The sequence below is a fragment of the Cetorhinus maximus genome, chromosome 6 (assembly GCF_964194155.1).
Source record: "Cetorhinus maximus chromosome 6, sCetMax3.hap1.1, whole genome shotgun sequence".
Classification (NCBI taxonomy): domain Eukaryota; kingdom Metazoa; phylum Chordata; class Chondrichthyes; order Lamniformes; family Cetorhinidae; genus Cetorhinus; species Cetorhinus maximus.
The window spans coordinates 154,602,564-154,621,435 of record NC_135884.1 but is presented as its reverse complement, the minus strand read 5'-3'; the positions used below and the strand labels follow the sequence as shown (position 1 = coordinate 154,621,435).

Genomic DNA, 18,872 nt, shown 5'->3' with positions numbered 1-18,872 from the left:
GCCGTCTCAGGGAATCAAGGGACAAGGGGAGTGGATGGGAACGTGTTCCTCTTTTGGAGTCAAACAATTAAACTAAATTAACAAAACAAGGGATAAATTAAACGCAGCCCCTAAGTTACGGTCACTGCAAAACCAAAGACAAAATTTAAAGGAAACTTACAACATCAAACCAAAATGTGATTAACAGGGTCGATAAAGCACCCCAGCCCCCGCGATGCCCACCGGGCACGCAAGGCCTCGACAGTGCTGGCAGACACCGCGTTCCCCCTCTCCAGGGACACCCGGCTGCGAACGTAGCCGCGGAAGTGGGGCAAACAGTCGGGTCAGATGACCCCCTCGATCGCCCACTGCCTGGACCTGTTGATGGCTAACTTGGCCAGGCCCAGGAGCAGGTTCACGAGGAGGTCCTCCTCCCTCTCGGTCCCTCCTCCGCAACGGGTGGATGGGAACGTGTTGTTAAAGCCTAAGATGAACCATGGCTGTATTGGCTTGATGGGCAATTTGGTTTCCCGTTGCTCCTGTTTCTTGGGTGATCCTGACCTGCTGCATATGCCTCCCAGTCTGCTTCCCAGTGCTCCCGACTTGGTTCATGCCCTTCCTGGTCTGCGGCTCAGTGATCCCCCTGTACACTCCCTGTTTAGTTCACAGTGAGCCCGACTTGTTTTACACTGTAACAAAAACAGAATTACCTGGAAAAACTCAGCAGGTCTGGCAGCATCGGCGGAGAAGAAAAGAGTTGACGTTTCGAGTCCTCATGACCCTTCAACAGAACTGAGTAATATTAAGAGAGGGGTGAAATATAAGCTGGTTTAAGGTGGGGGGGAGAGAAGGCGGGGTGGTTGTAGGGACAAGCAAGCAGTGATGGGAGCAGATAATCAAAAATGTCACAGACAAAGGAACAAAGAGGTGTTGAAGGTGGTGATGAACCTTGGTTAAGGAAGAAGGAGGACATGTCAGAGGAACTGTTTTTGAAGGTAGCGTCATCGGAACAGATGCGACGGAGGCGAAGGAACTGAGAGAATGGGATGGAGTCCTTACAGGAAGCGGGGTGTGAGGAGCTGTAGTCGAGGTAGCTGTGGGAGTCGGTAGGCTTGTAATGGATATTGGTGGACAGTCTATCATCAGAAATTGAGACAGAGAGGTCAAGGAAGGGAAGGGAAGTGTCAGAGATGGACCGTGTGAAAATGATGGAGGGGTGGAGATTGGAAGCAAAATTAATAAATTTTTCCAGGTCCCGACAAGAGCATAAAGCAGCACCGAAGTAATCATCGATGTACCGGAGAAAGACTTGAAAACAGTGTTTTACACTGTTCCCCCCTCTACTCCATGATGATCCTGGCCTGCTGCACCCTCCTTGTCTGGTTGATAGTGACCCCGAGCTGCTGGACATTCCACCCGCTCTTTTTATACCTTTTCCCACAGTAGTTGCGTCCTAAGCCTGGTATTTGTTTGTATAGCTGGTTAAAACGTGACTTTCCTCTCGCACTGTCGCTGAAGCAGATTCGTACTTTATTTTTAAAGGGAGTTAGATGCCTTAAACCAAACTGCGATTACTGGCAGCCCCCGAGTGCAGTGTTTGGTGGGGGCAGTGAGCTGTTTGGTGCTGGGGGTTTGGGATCCCCGATCCCTGCGGACAGTTTCCCCACCCCCTGCAGTTTGTGCTCGAGAACTCGGGGAGGCGCTGGAGAGCAGCCCGGCTGGAAGTGAGAGAGAGACAAACACAGAGGGAGAAGGAGAGAAAAACACAGAGAGAGAAACACAGAGGGAGAGGCTGCGTCTGTGTAAGTGAGGCAGTGAGTGAGTGAGGCAGTGAGTGAGTGAGGGAGGCAGTGAGTGAGGGAGGCAGAGAGTCGGAGTGAGGGAGGGAGGCAGAGAGTCGGACGGAGGGAGGGAGGGAGGCAGAGAGTCGGAGTGAGGGAGGGAGGGAGGGAGGGAGGGAGGGAGGCAGTGAGGGAGGGAGGCAGAGAGTCGGAGTGAGTGAGTGAGGCAGGGAGTGAGGCAGAGTGAGGGAGGCAGAGTGAGGGAGTGAGGCAGGCAGAGAGTCTGAGTGAGTGAGGCAGTGAGTGAGTGAGGCAGTGAGTGAGTGAGGCAGTGAGTGAGGCAGTGAGTGAGGCAGTGAGTGAGGGAGTGAGGCAGTGAGTGAGGCAGTGAGGCAGTGAGTGAGGGAGTGAGGCAGTGAGTGAGGCAGTGAGTGAGGGAGTGAGGCAGTGAGTGAGGAGGAGGGAGTGAGGGAGGCAGAGAGTCGGAGTGAGGGAGGGAGTGAGTGAGGGAGGGAGGGAGGCAGTGAGTGAGGAGGAGGGAGTCAGAGAGTCGGAGTGAGTGAGGGAGGGAGTGAGTGAGTGAGGGAGGGAGTCAGTGAGGGAGGGAGGGAGTCAGTGAGGGAGGGAGGGAGGGAGGCAGTGAGGGAGGGAGGGAGGGAGGCAGTGAGGGAGGGAGTGAGGGAGGGAGGGAGGGAGGGAGGCAGTGAGGGAGGGAGGGAGGGAGGCAGTGAGGGAGGGAGGGAGGGAGGCAGTGAGGGAGGGAGGGAGGGAGGCAGTGAGTGAGGGAGGGAGGGAGGGAGGGAGGCAGTGAGTGAGGAGGAGGGATTGAGGGAGGCAGAGAGTCGGAGTGAGGGAGGGAGTGAGGGAGGGAGTGAGGCAGGAGGAGGGGGAGCAGTTGACGGGGACCTCGATCGGGAGGGATCCGGGATCGAGTCGGAGCAGCTGCGCCGGCTCCTCCCGCGGGATGTCGGTTGTCTTCGTCCCTCAGAGACTGCGGGGGAAATGCGAAATTAACCAGGCGACAATCCAGAAGGTGAGCGGGGCCCGGGGTGTGGGGGCCGGGGGTGTGGGGGCCGGGGGTGTGGGGGCCGGGGGTGTGGGGGCCGGGGGTGTGGGGCCCGGGGGAGCGGGGCCCGGGGTGTGGGGGCCGGGGGAGCGGGGCCCGGGGTGTGGGGGCCGGGGGAGCGGGGCCCGGGGTGTGGGGGCCGGGGGAGCGGGGCCCGGGGTGTGGGGGGCCGGGGGAGCGGGGCCGGGGGAGCGGGGCCCGGGGTGTGGGGGCCCGGGGTGTGGGGGGCCGGGGGAGCGGGGCCCGGGGTGTGGGGGCCGGGGGTGTGGGGGCCGGGGGTGTGGGGTCTCTCCGGGAGCCGGCGGGGCGCGGGGGCGCCGGGTGAGCGGGGCCCGGGCTGGGGCGCCGGGTGAGCGGGGGCCGGTGTGGGGTCTCCGGGAGGCGGCGTTCACTCTCTCCCGGCCCCCGGTTCTCGGGCCTGGTCTCGGTTCCCAACTCCAGTCGCTGTGGAGATTCGGGTTTCCCGGCACTTCACCAACCCCGGGCCCGGGAGGGAGGGAGGCCGGAGCCCGGGGCCCCGCGGAGGGAGAGAGGCCGGAGCCCGGGGCCCCGCGGAAGGAGAGAGGCCGGAGCCCGGGGCCCCGCGGAGGGAGAGAGGCCGGAGCCCGGGGCCCCGCGGATGGAGAGAGGCCGGAGCCCGGGGCCCCGCGGAGGGAGAGAGGCCGGAGCCCGGGGCCCCGCGGAGGGAGAGAGGCCGGAGCCCGGGGCCCCGCGGAGGGAGAGAGGCCGGAGCCCGGGGCCCCGCGGAGGGAGAGAGGCCGGAGCCCGGGGCCCCGCGGAGGGAGAGAGGCCGGAGCCCGGGGCCCCGCGGAGGGAGAGAGGCCGGAGCCCGGGGCCCCGCGGAGGGAGAGAGGCCGGAGCCCGGGGCCCCGCGGAGGGAGAGAGACCCGAGCCCGGGGCCCCGCGGAGGGAGAGAGGCCGGAGCCCGGGGCCCCGCGGAGGGAGAGAGGCCGGAGCCCGGGCCCGGGGGGGAGAGAGACCGGAGCCCGGGGCCCCGCGGAGGGAGAGAGGCCGGAGCCCGGGCCCGGGGGGGAGAGAGACCGGAGCCCGGGGCCCCGCGGAGGGAGAGAGGCCGGAGCCCGGGCCCGGGGGGGAGAGAGACCGGAGCCCGGGGCCCCGCGGAGGGAGAGAGGCCGGAGCCCGGGCCCGGGGGGGAGAGAGACCGGAGCCCGGGGCCGTGCGGCGGTTTTATTACTAATTTTAATTTTATATTTTGATTTTTTTTTGCGGCGGATTTGACTGCCGTCCGCCCGCCCGCCCGCACTCTGCCCCGCTCCGCCGGCTGTGAAACAGAAGATTTATTCGTTTCAAACGCCCGACCGCACGGATTTAACGGGATAGTCCCAGGCCCCCACATTAGGTTTATAAACATTGGCAGTGCTGAGTTCCTCCCGCTTTCTGGGGGGAAAACCTCGAGGGAAGGCATCAGGCTGAATGCTTAATTTTGACGTCTGGACTTTCAGACAAGGGGTGGGGTATGGATCAAAAGCTGGTCAAAGAGGGTAAAGGTACGGATCATGATCTAATTGAATGGTAGAACAGAATGGAGGGGCAGAATGGTCTCCTCATGCTCTGTTCCTGTACACCATTCTCTGCAAGATGGGGCTGGCTGAGAAGATTGGGCTTGGCTGTGACGCCACATGTAGTTGAATAGTATGTCAAAACGAGCTGTTGAGAATTGTTTGGAGTGGGTCAGGTGCAATAAATAACTTTAATTCAGACAAGAATGTGACTAAGGTGCTAATACAAATGCAAGTAAGTGCTGTATAACAATTTTTTTCTCACCAGTTCTATTCAGCAGCTTTATTTAGTTTAAGCGCTTTAGTCACCTATTTGGTCTCTGCTGTCTGGGTTCTGCTGCTACCTATTGATTTCTACTGGAAAGTACAAACCTCTCGGGACTGAAAACTGGAAAACTGAAAAATTTCCAGCTGCTTCTCGAGCTAATTGAAACTTGGGGCAGTGTAAAATCCAACCTACTCCACCAGGCTTCACCTAGGAAATGCTGTTTAATTAATCAGCTCCAATCACACACACACATCTGGTTGATTCTTACCTATCCTATAAATTGTCTTAAGCCACTCAGTCGTATAAAAACTGTTACTCCCCACAGCAGCTCACCACCACCTGCTCATAAGGCCTAGGAGCAGGGGAAAGCCATACGGCCCCTCAAGCCTGTTCTGTCATTGAATATGTTCGTGGCTGATTGATATCTACTCCGCTTTCCCATGCTATCCCATACCCCATGACTTCCTTAGTGGCCACAAATCTATCATCTCAGCCAAGAATATGCTCATTAACTGAGAATCCACAGTTTTCTGGGTCAGAGGATTCCAAAGAATCACAACCCTCTGAGTGAAGAAGTTTCTTCTCATTTTCAGTCTTAAATCCTTTAACTAGAGACTGTGACCCCTAGTTCTGGACAGCCAGGGAAAGCAGCCTTTCAACATCTGCCCTGTCAAACCTCCTCAGAGTTTTGTGTTTCAGTGAGATTCTTGGGGCAACCAGGGAATGAGCAATAAATACCAGCCTCGCTGGCAGCAACACTCGCATCCTGCGAATGAATGAAAAAACAGTGAGAGCAGAATGGGGAAGAGGGGGTGAAATCTGACAGCTGACAAGTTAAGGATGGATACAGTGAGCAGCCTGATTAAATTGTGCCCCAACTATACAGCACGGAAGAGGCCAATCAGCCCTTGGTGTTTGTGTGACCCAACTCTCCTGTCTGTTGTCTTTTCCAGAATATCTTTTATCTTTCATGGGGTGTGGGTGTCACTGGCTGGGCCAGCATTTATTGCCCGTCCCCAATTCCCTTGAGAAAGTGTTGGTGAGCTGCCTTTAACTGCTACAGTCCATGTGGTGCAGATACACCCGCAGTGCTATTAGGAAGGGAGTTCCAGGTTTGTGACAGAGCGACAGTGAAGGAACGGTGATATATTTCAAAGTCAGGATGGTGAGTGGCTTGGAGAGAACTTGCAGCTGGTGGTGTTCTCATGTGTCTGCCGCCCTTGTCCTTCTAGGTGGTAGTGGTTGAGGGTTTGAAAGTTGCTGTTGAAGGACCTTTGGTGAGTTGCTGCAGTGCATCTTGTAGATGGCACACACTGCTGCTACTGTGCATCGGTGGTAAAGGGAGTGGATGTTTGTGGATGTGGTGCCAATCAAGTGGGCTGCTTTGTCCTGGATGGTGTCGAGCTTCTTGAGTGTTGTGGGAGCTGCACTCATCCAGGCAAGTGAGGAATATTCCACCACAATCCTCACATGTGCCTTGTAGATGGTGGACAGGCTTTGCGGAGTCAGGAGGTGAGTTACTCTCTACAGAATTCCCAGCCTCTGACCTGCTCTTGCAGCCAAAGTATTTATATGGCTGGTCCAGTTCAGTTTCTGGTCAATGGTAACTCCCAGGATGTTGATAGTGGGGGACTCAGTGATGGTAATGCCATTGAACGTCAAGGGGTGATGGTTAGATTCTCTCTTGTGGGAGATGGCCATTGCCTGGCGCTTGTGTGGCATGAATGTTACTTGCCACTTGACAGCCCAAGCCTGGACATTGTCCAGGTCTTGCTGCATTTGGATATGGATTGCTTCAGTATCTGAGGAACCGCGAATGATGCTGAACATTGTGCAATCATCAGCGAACATCCCCACTTCTGACCTCATGATTGGGGGGAAGGTCATTGATGAAGCAGCGACAATGAAAGTTGAGCCCATAATCCAGGCAGACACTCCTGTTGCAATATTGAGGGAGTGCTGCACTGTCAGAGGCACTGTCTTTCAGATCAGATGTAAAACCAAAGCCTTGTCTATCCTCTTGGGTGGATGTAAAAGATCCCATGGCTACTATTTAGAAGAAGAGCAGGTTGAATCCCTAGTTCCTGCTACATCACTGGGAAAAGGCCTTTCAGCCCAACTAAGGGTGTTTAGCTCTTCAGAAGGAGGTAGAAGATTCCATGATCAGCAATCCTTCTGAAGCTGGCACCAAAATGCACATTAACTGGTCAGTTATCTCTCTGCTGTCTGTGGGGTCTTGCTGTGTCCATATTGGCTGTCGCGTTTCCCCACAAAGCAACAGTGGCTACAATTTCAAAGGAATTCATTGTAAATTCTTCATATACAAAAAAACAACAATGATGAAAAGGAGGTGGATTCAGGGAATCAGCTGATCCGACTGTGTGAAGCATCTTAACGCTCTCTCTCAGCTTCCTGTATAGCAGTTTGGAAGGGGACACCTGGCTGATTTGTCTCTTTCATTTTTTTCATGGAATGTGAGCATCTGGAAAGTCCAGCATTTGTTGCTCATCCCTAATTGCCCTTAAATTGAGTGACTTGCTAGGTCATTTCAGAGGGCAGTCAAGAGTCAACCACATTACTGTGGGTCTGGAATCACATGGAGGCTGGACCAGATAAGGACGGCAGATTTCCTCTGCTAAAGGACATTAGTGTACTAGATGGGTTTTTACAACAATTGATGATAGTTGTTGCGGTCACCATCACTGAGACTAGCTTTATATTCCAGATTTATTAATTAAGTTTAAACTCCTCCAGCTGCTGTGGTGGGATTTGAGCCCATGTCCCCAAAACATTAGCCTGGGCTTCTGGATGACAAGTCCAGCGGCATTACCGCTACATCACTATTCCCTTCCACATTCACTAGATCAGGGATGCTGAGACCAATTATAAAATTTTTATTGTTGTTTGTGACTGACTGTGGCTAAACCAGACTGGAGACCTTCTGGTCTAGCTGTACAGCTATACGTCAGCACTGGGTTGTGTGGACTACTTGTGGCTCCTTGGTTCTGTGCCATGTGAGAATTTGATTACCCTGAATCTGTGACTAAAAGTGTAATGTCTGATTTCAGTTACTTGATGAAAACAACCAGTTAATTCAGTGCATTGTGGAGTATCAGAACAATGGAAAGGCTGCAGAGTGCACTCAGTAAGTGTCATTTATTTTCTGATTTAATAGTGATGGAGGCAGAGGAAATTGGGTAGGGATACTGAAGAGGTATATGTGTCTTACTGAGGTGGGGGTGCAGGGTTAAACTGGAATTTCCAAATTTAAGTCTGATATATTTATTGGCAATTAATGTAAAGCGCAAATGGTAAAATTGAATGTTCAAATATAAAAATGCAAGTGGGTAGGAGTTTTTTGTGGATGGAATATAAAAGTTGCAGTGGGTTCTCTGAACAAAACCCTGGTCTCTAACTCCTTGGCTTTGGCTCATTGTGTGACATCCCTTGGTCAGGGAGTGAGAAGGAGATTTTGTTGTGGCCTGTTTCAGATTCCAGTATTTACCCTTTTAGGTTCCAACGTGCACAACTTCAGCTAATTTCTTTTGAGCAGTAGTTCTCCTTGCACACCTCCCACATGTAACAAAAGAAGTGTGTGTATGAATTGGTGTCTAGGTGCATTTTTGATTTGCATCTGTGACCAATTCAAGCAATAGAACTATTTATTATTATTCATCAAATGAACCAAGCAGTTAATTAAGTCACAGAAACACATTGATCTTCTAGAATCCTAACAGTTTAGAAGTGAAGAGGGGGTCCTTTGGCACATTGTACCTGTGCCAACCTTTTCAATTAGTCCCACTCCCCTGCTCTTTTCCCCCTCCTGCACATTTTTCCTTACAAAGTATTTACCCCATTCCCCTTTGAAAGTTACTACCAAATCAGCTTCTGCTACCTTTTCAGGTATTGAAATCCAGATCACCACAATTTGGTGTAGTTAAAAAAGTCTCCTCATCCTCCCTCTGGTTCTTTTGCCAATTATCTTAAATCTGTGTCCTCTGGTTACCAACCCTCCTGTCACTGGTAATAGCTTCTCCTTATTTACTCTATCAAAACCTATCATACTTTTTGAACAGCTCTATTAAATCTCCGCTTAACCTCCTCTGTTCTGAGCAAATCCAGCTATTCCAAACTCTCCCTGTAGCCCGAGTCCCTCATCACTTGTACCATTCTAGTAAATCTCCTCTGCATCCTCCAAGGCCTTGCCATCAAAGGATATATCATTTGATCAAAGGATAGAGTTTGATCTTTTAATGAGACAATTCAAACCCAAATCATAGCATCTTTAAAATGCAGATAAAGTTGGATAATTTACAAGCCTTTGTCACAGATCCACTATTCATTCAGCAAACTACAAACAATCACAGTTCTTATGCCTCGCGGATCCAGAGTAAGAATGCACTTTAAACTAAAGGGATTCATGTCTTTTTTTGCTTAAGGATTGGCATAAAATTAATGTGGCCTGACTGAACACAGCAGAAAACCACCATGGTTTACTAAACTGGCAGATTGAGAAAGGCACAGAATGGTGGGTCAATCGGGGATGGTGTTCCAAAGTTGGGTGGAGGCATGTTACTGGGATGGTTGATGGGAATTTTACCTCAAATCTCACCGTTCCAGAACAGAAATGCCTCTTAATTCTAATTGATACCGACTCTCCACCCATACCTCCAGCACCAAATGTGAATAGCATTGGCTTTAAGGCTGAAAGAAAGTAAGACTTGCATTTATATAGCACCTTGCACAATCTCAAGATGTTTCAAAGAGCTTTACAGCTAATGAAGCCCTTTTGAAGCGTAGTTGTAATGTTGGAAACACAGCAGCCAATTTGTGCACAGCAAACTCCCACAAACAGCAATGCATTAATGACCGGATAATCTGTTTTAGTGATGTTGGTTGAGGGATAAGATTGACCAAGACACTAGGGAGAACCCCATAGATGCTATTTGAAATAGTGGTCGTGGAACCTTTTACGTTCACCTGAGAGGACTGATGGGCCTCAGTTTAACATCTAGTCTAAAAGACAGCACCTCCAACAGTGCTGGACTCCCTCAGTGCTGTATTGGAATGTCAGCCTAGATTATGTGCTCAAGTCTCTGTAGTGCGGTTTGAAACTACAACCTTCTTCCTCAGAGATGAGAATGCAACCCACTGAACCGTTCTGATACTAATCTCCTCTTCCTTGTTGTCTCTCACCTCCCACCTCACCCTAACTGTGAGCTCCCATCACTTTACAATTTTTCTCCTCCTGTCCTGTTCTGGTAGAACACACCACTTCAATGAGATGCACTTCCTGTTTTAATATTCCTCCCAGCTTGATACTTTCCATCCCTGTCATCACCTCTGTATGCCCTCCTCCAGAGCCCATTTGATCTGTTTAATGATGGCCTTGCTTATTAACCTTCATTTGTTCTCTAAGGCTCCCTTGCTCCCTTGGGTTCCTGTTTCCCAGTCAATGCCCACATGAGCCAAATGTCCCTCTTTCAAACTCTTAACTTTCCTTCTGCTCATGAAGACCACCCTGGCTAAAGGCAGGAATGATATCCTCTGTCAGTGTGAATCTGGTGTGTCATCCTTAAGCTCTCCTCTCTGCAGCCACCCTCTCCAGTCTGGGAGAGCCAGTATCACACGGACTGTGCTAAGAAAATAGGAATGGAGATATAGGGTAACTCTAGCAACAGCTTCTCTCTCTGTCCCAGCATTATCGCTTCCAAAGGTACCCAAATAATGTCACTTTGTCCACATCTATATGCTGCTCCTTGCTAATGTCATTGGCAGTTATGGCTTAGTGCGATCATTGGTACAGCTGAAGCTTTACTTTGTACCGAGCCTTGTGCTGTGCCTTTTGCTTTATTAGTTCACGGGATGTTAGCTTCACTGGCTGGGCCGGCATTTATTGCCCTCCCTAGTTTCCTTTGAGAAGGTGGTGGTGAGCTGCCTTCTTGAACTGCTGCAGTCCATGTGGTGTAGGTACACCCACAGTGCTGTTAGGAAGGGAGTTCCAGGATTTTGACCCAGCGACAGTGAAGGAACGGCGATATATTTCCAAGTCAGGATGGTGGGTGACTTGGAGGGGAATTTCCAGCTGGTGGAGTTCCCATCTGTCTGCTGCCCTTGTCCTTCTAGATGGTAGTAGTCGTGGGTTTGGAAGGCGCTGTCGAAGGAGCCTTGGTGAATTGCTGCAGTGCATCTTGTAGATGGTACACACTGCTGCTACTGTGCGTCAGTGGTGGAGGGAGTGAATGTTTGTGGATGTGGTGCCAATCAAGCGGGCTGCTTTGTCCTGGATGGTGTCAAGCTTCACAAGTGTTGTGGGAGCTGCACTCATCCAGGCAAGTGGGAGGTATTCCATCACACTCCTGACTTGTGCCTTGTAGATGGTGGACAGGCTTTGGGGACTCAGGAGGTGAGTTGCTCGTTGCAGGATTCCTAACCTCTGACCTGCTCTTGTAACCATAGTGTCTATATGGCTAGTCCAGTTCAGTTTCTGGTCAATGGTAACCCCCAGGATATTGACCCCCTTGCCCTGGGAGAATTTGATGGGGACGGTGTCGAGAGAGTTTTACTCTGTTGTACTTGTCCTAGGAGTGTTTGATGGGGACAGTGTAGAGGGAGCTTTACTCTGTATCTAACCCCGTGCTGTACCTGTCCTGCGAGTGTTTGATGGGGACAGTGTAGAGGGAGCTTTACTCTGTATCTAACCCCGTGCTGTACCTGTCCTGGGAGTGTTTGATGGGGACAGTGTAGAGGGAGCTTTACTCTGTATCTAACCCTGTGCTGTACCTGCCCTGGGAGTGTTTGATGGGGACAGTGTAGAGGGAGCTTTACTCTGTATCTAACCCTGTTCTGCACCTGTCCTGGGAGTGTTTGATGGGGACAGTGTAGAGGGAGCTTTACTCTGTATCTAACCCCGTGCTGTACCTGTCCTGGGAGTGTTTGATGGGGACAGTGTAGAGGGAGCTTTACTCTGTATCTAACCAAAATTTAACAGTGGTTTGAATTTTCAGATTAAATGATTGTGGGACATGGTGAATGTGGGAGCTTGCACAGTGTTCCCAAGTAAGGCTAATATCTGACGCTGACAGTAAGAGCTTTGTTCTGGATGTGTCTGGACTCAACTGTAACATGATCCCAGAACACGAGTTTGATGTTGCACAATGAATTCACTCCTCATTCCAGTCTGGCAGGTTTATTAAATCAATTTCCCTCCAATATCCTTCCTGCTCATGGTGCTGGTGCCTGGGTTCTGCAGCCTCGTATTTCCTTCCTGTACCTCACCCCCTCACCAGCGCTCCATGCATAACACTTGGTGGTGAATATCACCTGGTCAGTGGTCTGTGAAAAGGTGAGAAGAGAGGGAGAGATGGTGAGAGAGAGATATGGACTGACCTGTATAGGTTGTGCAGGTGGGCAGGAGAGAGTGCACCATATCATTCTTTTAGACCCATCGTGCTGCCCCCAACTGTTTACAGACTCAAATTCCTGGTTCCATGTCTCATGTCCCGATCACTGCTATTTGCAGCAGATTTGGGATTCAAACCCTGGGGACATAATCCAATCCCAGAACCACAAGGGTGCCATTCTTCAACATCTGTCTGAACAAGCAGAACGTGGCCTCAATCTAACATCTGACTGAGAACATGACGCTGCCCAACAACAGCTTGCATTTACATCGCACTTTTAAGATGGTAAAACTTCCCAATGTGCTGCACAAGGACATTATCAAATCAAATTTTACACCTAGCTGTATTAAGGCAAGCTGGTCAAATGGTAAGTTTCAAGCAATGCCCTAAAGAAGGAGAGAGAAGCAGACAGGTTTCTGGAAAGGATTCCAGTGCTTAGAGCCTAAGGAACTGAAGACATGGCTGCCATTGGTGGAGTGTTTAAAGTCAGAGTTGCGTGAGATGCCAGAATTGGAGGAGCGCAGAAACCTTGGAGGATTGTAGGGCTGGAGAAAACAAAGGTATGGAGGAATTCCCATGTTGAGCTCCAGTCTCTGTTGGCCTAGTTGTTCTCTATTAGTATTCCAGGGTTTGGCCAGGGTGATGGTGGGTGGAAGAAAGAGCGGGTGGGGGTCTGTGGGGGGGCTGATATCAACCCAGCTCCTGCTTACCAATCAGCAACTACCATTAAGGTTGCCAGCTCTGAGTGGATATAATCCTGGTGGGCTGGAATTGTTTGCTTCCGTTGGCAGTGGGTGTGTTTGACGGCCAGAGCGGACAATAAGACGAGAAGGCCAAAAATCAGCTTTACCCACCTCGTGAAATCTGTTTGCAGTCGTCCGCTCCGCCCATAAATGGTGGGCTGTGTTCTCCACTGTCCAACATGGGGAACTTCATTTTATTGTATTTGCATCTCATCATTGTGTCTGCATGCCAGAATCCTCCCCCCACGTCAAATTCACCGCCCACGTCAGCCTGACTTCAGAATGGCGGCTTCACCACTGCCTTTAAAAGGCATGTACCTGGCGACCTGAACTTTGAGGGGAATTCGGAGGTGAGTGTACGCAACCTTGCTCAGCACTCGTGAGGATCGCCCGTCGGACATTAAGGATGAAGCTGCGCACATTCGAGGGGGCGGGGGGCACAGGCAAGTTGCTTTTTCCCAGCTAGTTTTCAGTGTGGTGCTGGGGCAAGGCAGCAAAAACTGATGTAAGTGCACAAGCACATGCTGGGGGTTGGGGGGGGAAGAGTGAGAGAAGTGGGCATGTGCTTGGAAAAGCCTGTCTAAAGTGGGTGTTCTTCCACAGCTGAGACCGTTCAGCAGCAGCTCCATTGACACTGACTTGGAGTTGGGTCTCTGAAGCATTTCTGTCACTCAAGCAATGCAAAAGCACGATAGCCACCCAAATGCTCCAGAACCTTTCACCCCTCAGGCACAGACTGCAATTTAATGTGTGTTTTAAGGGGCTGCAGAACAATTGGCCGATTGGGCAAGTTGTAGAATCCCCTTGCAAAAGGTGGCCATGGTGCAGTCACTGGTGGAGGTGCTCACAGCCCTTTGCAATGTCTTTATTCAGTTTTGGATCAGTGTCCCTCATGGTTCAAGCTAACAGTGCAGACTTGCAATGTGAGTTAGGGAAATAACTGTGTCTTGAGCTGACAGAACAGCATGCAGGCCAGTGGCCAAAGCTACCGCCAATTGGTCAAGTGGAGTGGGCCGGAGGTGGGTGTGGTTTTGGACAGCCATGATGCCATCAAGTGGTGGCCAGCACTTTCCGGCGTGCGTGAAGGGGCCTGGAGATGCAGCCGGAGGCAGAAACTTGACCAAGGGAGGTCCTTAGGAGACGTGCTAACCCACGAGTGTCTCTCTTTGAAATAAAAACAGAAAATGCTGGAAAAACTCAGCAGGTCTGACAGCATCTGTGGAGAGAGAAACAGAATTGACGTTTTGAGTCCGTATGACTCTTCTTCAGAGCTAAAGAGAAGTAGAAATGTGATGAAATTTATACTGTTTAAGGGGGAGGGGTGGAGCAGGTGAAGCTGGATAGGCCAGAAATGGCTGGGGGGTAAAGGCGAGGTTAACGAAGATGTCACGAACAAAAGGACAAAGGGAGTGTTAATGGTAGTGGGAAGGGCTAAAAAAAGGTGCTGATAGTGGCAAAGGTAAAAAAGCAGAACGTGATAATAGCAGAACGAGGGTCAGCACTCTGGAAAGAATAACATGAACAAGTAAGAGATGGCCCTTTTGGGAGTGGGGCAGGGGGAGGGGGTGATGGTGGGGAAGAAAAGATCGAAAATGGGATAAAAAGGGGATGAAACAATGAATAAATGAATAAAAATAAATAAATAAAATCATAGCTACAGTTCTTCATCCCTGGAATCATTCTTGTGAATCTCCTCTGTACTCTCTCCAATGCCTTCACATCCTTCCTCAAGTATGGTGTCCTGAACTGGATGCAGTGATCCAGATCAGGCCTGACTAGTGTCTTATACAAGTTCAACATGACCTCCTAACTCTTGTACTCAATGCTCCTATTAATATAGCCTAAGATTAATATGTAATTATTATATATTAATATTAATAATGTGCTTTATTAACCGCCCACTCAACATGCTCTGCCATCTTCAATAACCTATATACATATACACCAAGGTCCCTCTGATCCTGCACCCCCTTTAGAGTTTCTCCCTTTATTTTATCTGTGCCTCCATATTTTTCCTGCCAAAATGAATCACCTTGCGCTTCTCTGCATTGAACTTCACCTGCCACTTGTGCTCAATCCACTAACATATCTATGTCCTTTTGAAGTTCAAGACTACCCTCATCACAGTTGACAACGTTTCCAATCTGCAAATTTTGAAATCATGCCCTAAATACCACAGTCCAGATCATTAATATATATCAGGAAGAGCAAGGGCCCCAACACTGACCCCCTGGGGAACTCCACTATAAATCTTCTCCCAATCTGAAAAACAACCATTTATCACTACTCTCTGTCACTCAGCCAATTGCTTATCCAAGTGCCTACTTTCCCTTTTATTCCATGAGCTAGAATTTTGCTCACAAGTCTGTTGTGTGGCACTGTATCAAATGCCTTTTGAAAATCCATATACACCACATTTACAGCATTACCCTTCTCTGTTACCTCCTCAAAAAACTCCCAAGTTAATTAAACATAATTTTCCCTTAATTAATCCATGCTGGCTTTCCTTAATTACTTTGCACTTGTCTAAGTGACTATTGATTTTGTCCCGAAATATAGTTTCCAGATGTTTCCCTACCACTGAGGTCAAACTGACTGGCCTGTAGTTGTCGGCTTTATCCTTGCACCCCTTTTTGAACAAGGGTGTAACATTTACAGTTCTCCAGTCCTCTGGCACCTCCCCTGTGTCTAAGGAAGACTGAAAGATTATCACTTGCGCCTCTCTAATTTCCACACTCACTTTCTGCAGCACCTTTGGATGCATCTCATCCGGTCCTGGTACCTTATCCATTTTAAGTAAAGATAGCCTTTCCAACACCACCACCATCTCAGTTGTAAATTTTTCTGGTGTACCAGTTATCTTCTCTCTTGCATCAGCCTGGGTAGCATCCTCTTCCTCTGTAAAGACAGATGCAAAGTACTCGTTTAATATCTCTGCTATTTCTCCTACCTCCACATGCAGGTCCTCTTTTTTTTATCCCTAATCGGCCCTACTCTTTACCAGCTTTATATTAGTTATATGTTTATAGAAGACCTTGGGATTCCGTTTTATGTTATTTGCCAATTTTTTTTCATGCTATCTTCTTGCTTTTCTTTTAGGTTTTTCACTCCCCACCGCCGCCCCTCTCTCTCTCTCTCCCCCCCGGTCCTTCTATATTCAGCCTGATTCTCCATTGTATTTTCTACCTGACATCTGTTGTACATACACTTCTTCCTTTTCGTCTTCATCTCTATTTCTTTCGTCATCCAGGGTGCTCTGGATTTATTTGTCCTAACTTTCCCCTTCAAGGGAATATACTTTGACATTTCCTGCAATACTTTTTCTTTGAAGGTGGCCCTTTGTTCAGCCTGTGTCTTTTCTGCCAACATTTGATTCCAACTGTACACCAGCACCTTCCAAACCCACAACCTCTACCATCTAGAAGGACAAGGGCAGCAGACGCATGGGAACACCACCACCTGGAAGTTCCCCTGTGAGTCACTCCCCATCCTGACTTGGAAATATATCGCCGTTCCTTCACTGTCGCTGGGTCAAAATCCTGGAACTCCCTCCCTAACAGCACTGTGGGTGTACCTACACCACATGGACTGCAGCGGTTCAAGAAGGCAGCTCACCACCACCTTCTCAAGGGCAACTAGGGATGGGCAATAAATGCTGGCCCAGCCAGCGAGGCCCACATCCCGTGAATGAATTAAAAAATAAACTCTCTCAATTCTCATTCCATAGAAGTTGGCTTTCCCCCAATTAATTCTCCCTGCTCTGGGTCGTTCCTTGTCCTTCTCCATGGCCAAACCTAAACCTTATGATACAATGGTCACTGTTCACTGTCCCCTAAATGCTCCCCCACTGATATTTGATCCACTTGGGTCAACTCATTCCCCAGAACCTGGCCCAACAGTGCCTGACCTCTTGTTGGACCAGAAACATACTGCAGCAGAAAATTATCCTGAACACATTCCAGGAACTCTCGTCCCTCTTGTCCCTTTGCACTATTCCTATCCCAGTCTATGTTTGGATAATTGAAGTTCCCCATTATGATTACTCTATAATTCTTGCACTTCTCTGTAATTTCTTTGCAAATTTGTTTCTCCGCATCCCCTCCACTAGCTGGTGGTCTGTATACTATACCGACCAATGTTATTGCACCTTTTTCATTCCTTACCTTTAGCCAGAGATTTCGCCCTTGTCCCCTCTGGAACATCCTCTCTCTCCAGTACTGTGATGCCATCTTTAATTAACACTGCCACCCTTTTCTTCCTTTCCTGTCTCTCCTAAACACCTTGTACCCATGAATATTTAACACCATGTCCTGCCCTTCTTTGAGCCAGGTCTCTGTTATAACAATAATATCATTATTCCACTTGTCAACCTGTGCCTATAGTTCACCAATCTTATTAACCACAATCCATGCATTCACATACATGCGCATTAACGCTGATTTAGGCTTTTTCACTTTCCCCCTTTTTTTGACCCCATGTCATGACTTGCTATTGCCTACTCTAATTCTATCAATCTCTCCAAGTATTCTGTTTACCTTGTTGCTACTCTGAGATATATCCTCCTTATCAGTTAATACTTCTCTACTTCCCACTGCCAGTTTTTCTCCTCCGCTCTGAATTTCCCCTCAGGACCCCACCCCCCTGCCAATCCAGTTTAAATCCTCCCCAACAGTACTAGCAAACCTCCCTGCGAGGATATTAGTTAAGGTGTAACCCATCCAACTTGTACAGGTTCCCCCTGCTCCAGAACCGGTCTCAATGTCTCAGGTACCTAAAGCCCTCCCTCCTCCTACATTTCTCCAGCCACGTGTTGCATTTGATAGAAGTTTACAAAATTATGAGTGGCATGGACAGAGTAGATAGTCAGAAGCTTTTTCTCAGGGTGGAAGAGTCAATTACTAGACATAGATTTACAGTGAGAGGAGAAAACTATAGAGGAAATGTGCGGGACAAGTTTTTTACGCAGAGGGTAGTGAGTGTCTGGAATTCGCTACCAGAGGAGGTGGTGGAAGCAGGTACGATAGTGATGTTTAAGAGGCAGCTTGACAAATACATGAATAGGATGGGAATAGAAGGATATGGACCCCGGAAGTGCAAAATGTTTTAGTTTTAGGGCAATATGATCGGCGCAGGCTTGGAGGGCCGAAGGACCTGTTCCTGTGCTGTACTTTTCTTTGTTCTTTGAACTGCTCAATCTTTCTGTACTTATTCTCACCAGCATGTGGCACTGGGATAAATCCTGAAATAACTGCTCTTGAGGTCCTGCTTTTTAATTCCCTTCCTCACGCCCTAAAATCTGCTTACAGGACCTCATCCCTTTTCCTACCTATGTCACTGGTCCCAATGTGGATCGTGACCTCTGGCTGTTCACCCTCCCCCAAAAGAATGTCCTGCAGCCGAGGTCTGACATCCTTGACCCTGGCACCAGGGAGGGAACACACCATCCTGGAGTCACATCTACGGCTGCAGTAATGCCTGCCTGCTCCCCTAACTATGGAACCCCCTACCATTGTAGCACTTCTACTTTTTGTCCTACCCTCCTGTGCAGCTGAGTCACTCGTGGTGCCACAAACTTGGCTCTTGCTACAGTGCCCTGAGGAACCATCTCACCCACCAGCATGCAAAATGGAAAAGTGGCTCGAGAGCGAGAGCACCTCAGAGGATTCCTGCACTGCCTGCCTGTTTCTCTTAGATACTCTGGCATCACCCATTCCCTCTCTGCCTGTGTACTTCTTAGCTGCAGTGTGACCACCTTTCTAAACATGCCATCCATGTCATCCCCAGCCTTGCGGATGTACCACAGTGACTCCAACCACCACTCGTGTTCCAAAACCTGGAGCTCAAGTTTTTGTAGCAGGTGATACTTCCTGCAGATGATGTCATTGAGGGCACTTTGTGCCTGCGCGATGTTTCACCTGGCAGAGCTGCACTGATTTTAAATGAAGTGTTTCCTACAGCATGGTATAATATAACTCACCTGTCACTTCACCAATTGTCTCCTCTGTGCCGAGTCCTGAAAAGCCTATACTTGCCAACCAATCAACTTACGGCACTCCTGCGATGTCACTTTTAGATTTTTTCCTGTAAACTCTCAGCTCTCTCTCTCCGCTGC

At 49.7% G+C, this 18,872-nt stretch overlaps 1 protein-coding gene across 4 annotated transcripts in view; it reads left to right on the top strand.

Annotated features, from left to right (window-relative positions):
- Positions 1–2,614: 2,614 nt before the first annotated feature.
- Positions 2,615–18,872, top strand: part of ss18l2 (ss18, like 2) — a 45,846-nt gene continuing 29,588 nt past the window's right edge. For 3 of the 4 annotated variants that reach the window (XM_078544689.1, XM_078544687.1, XM_078544686.1), the window contains exons 1-2: positions 2,658–2,793; positions 7,683–7,759. In XM_078544689.1, the coding sequence (XP_078400815.1) occupies positions 2,725–2,793; positions 7,683–7,759 (146 nt within the window). In that variant the 5' untranslated portion in view covers positions 2,658–2,724. Of the gene's footprint in view, positions 2,794–7,682; positions 7,760–18,872 lie in introns of all 4 variants that reach the window. The other variant, XM_078544688.1, reaches the window with a different exon arrangement.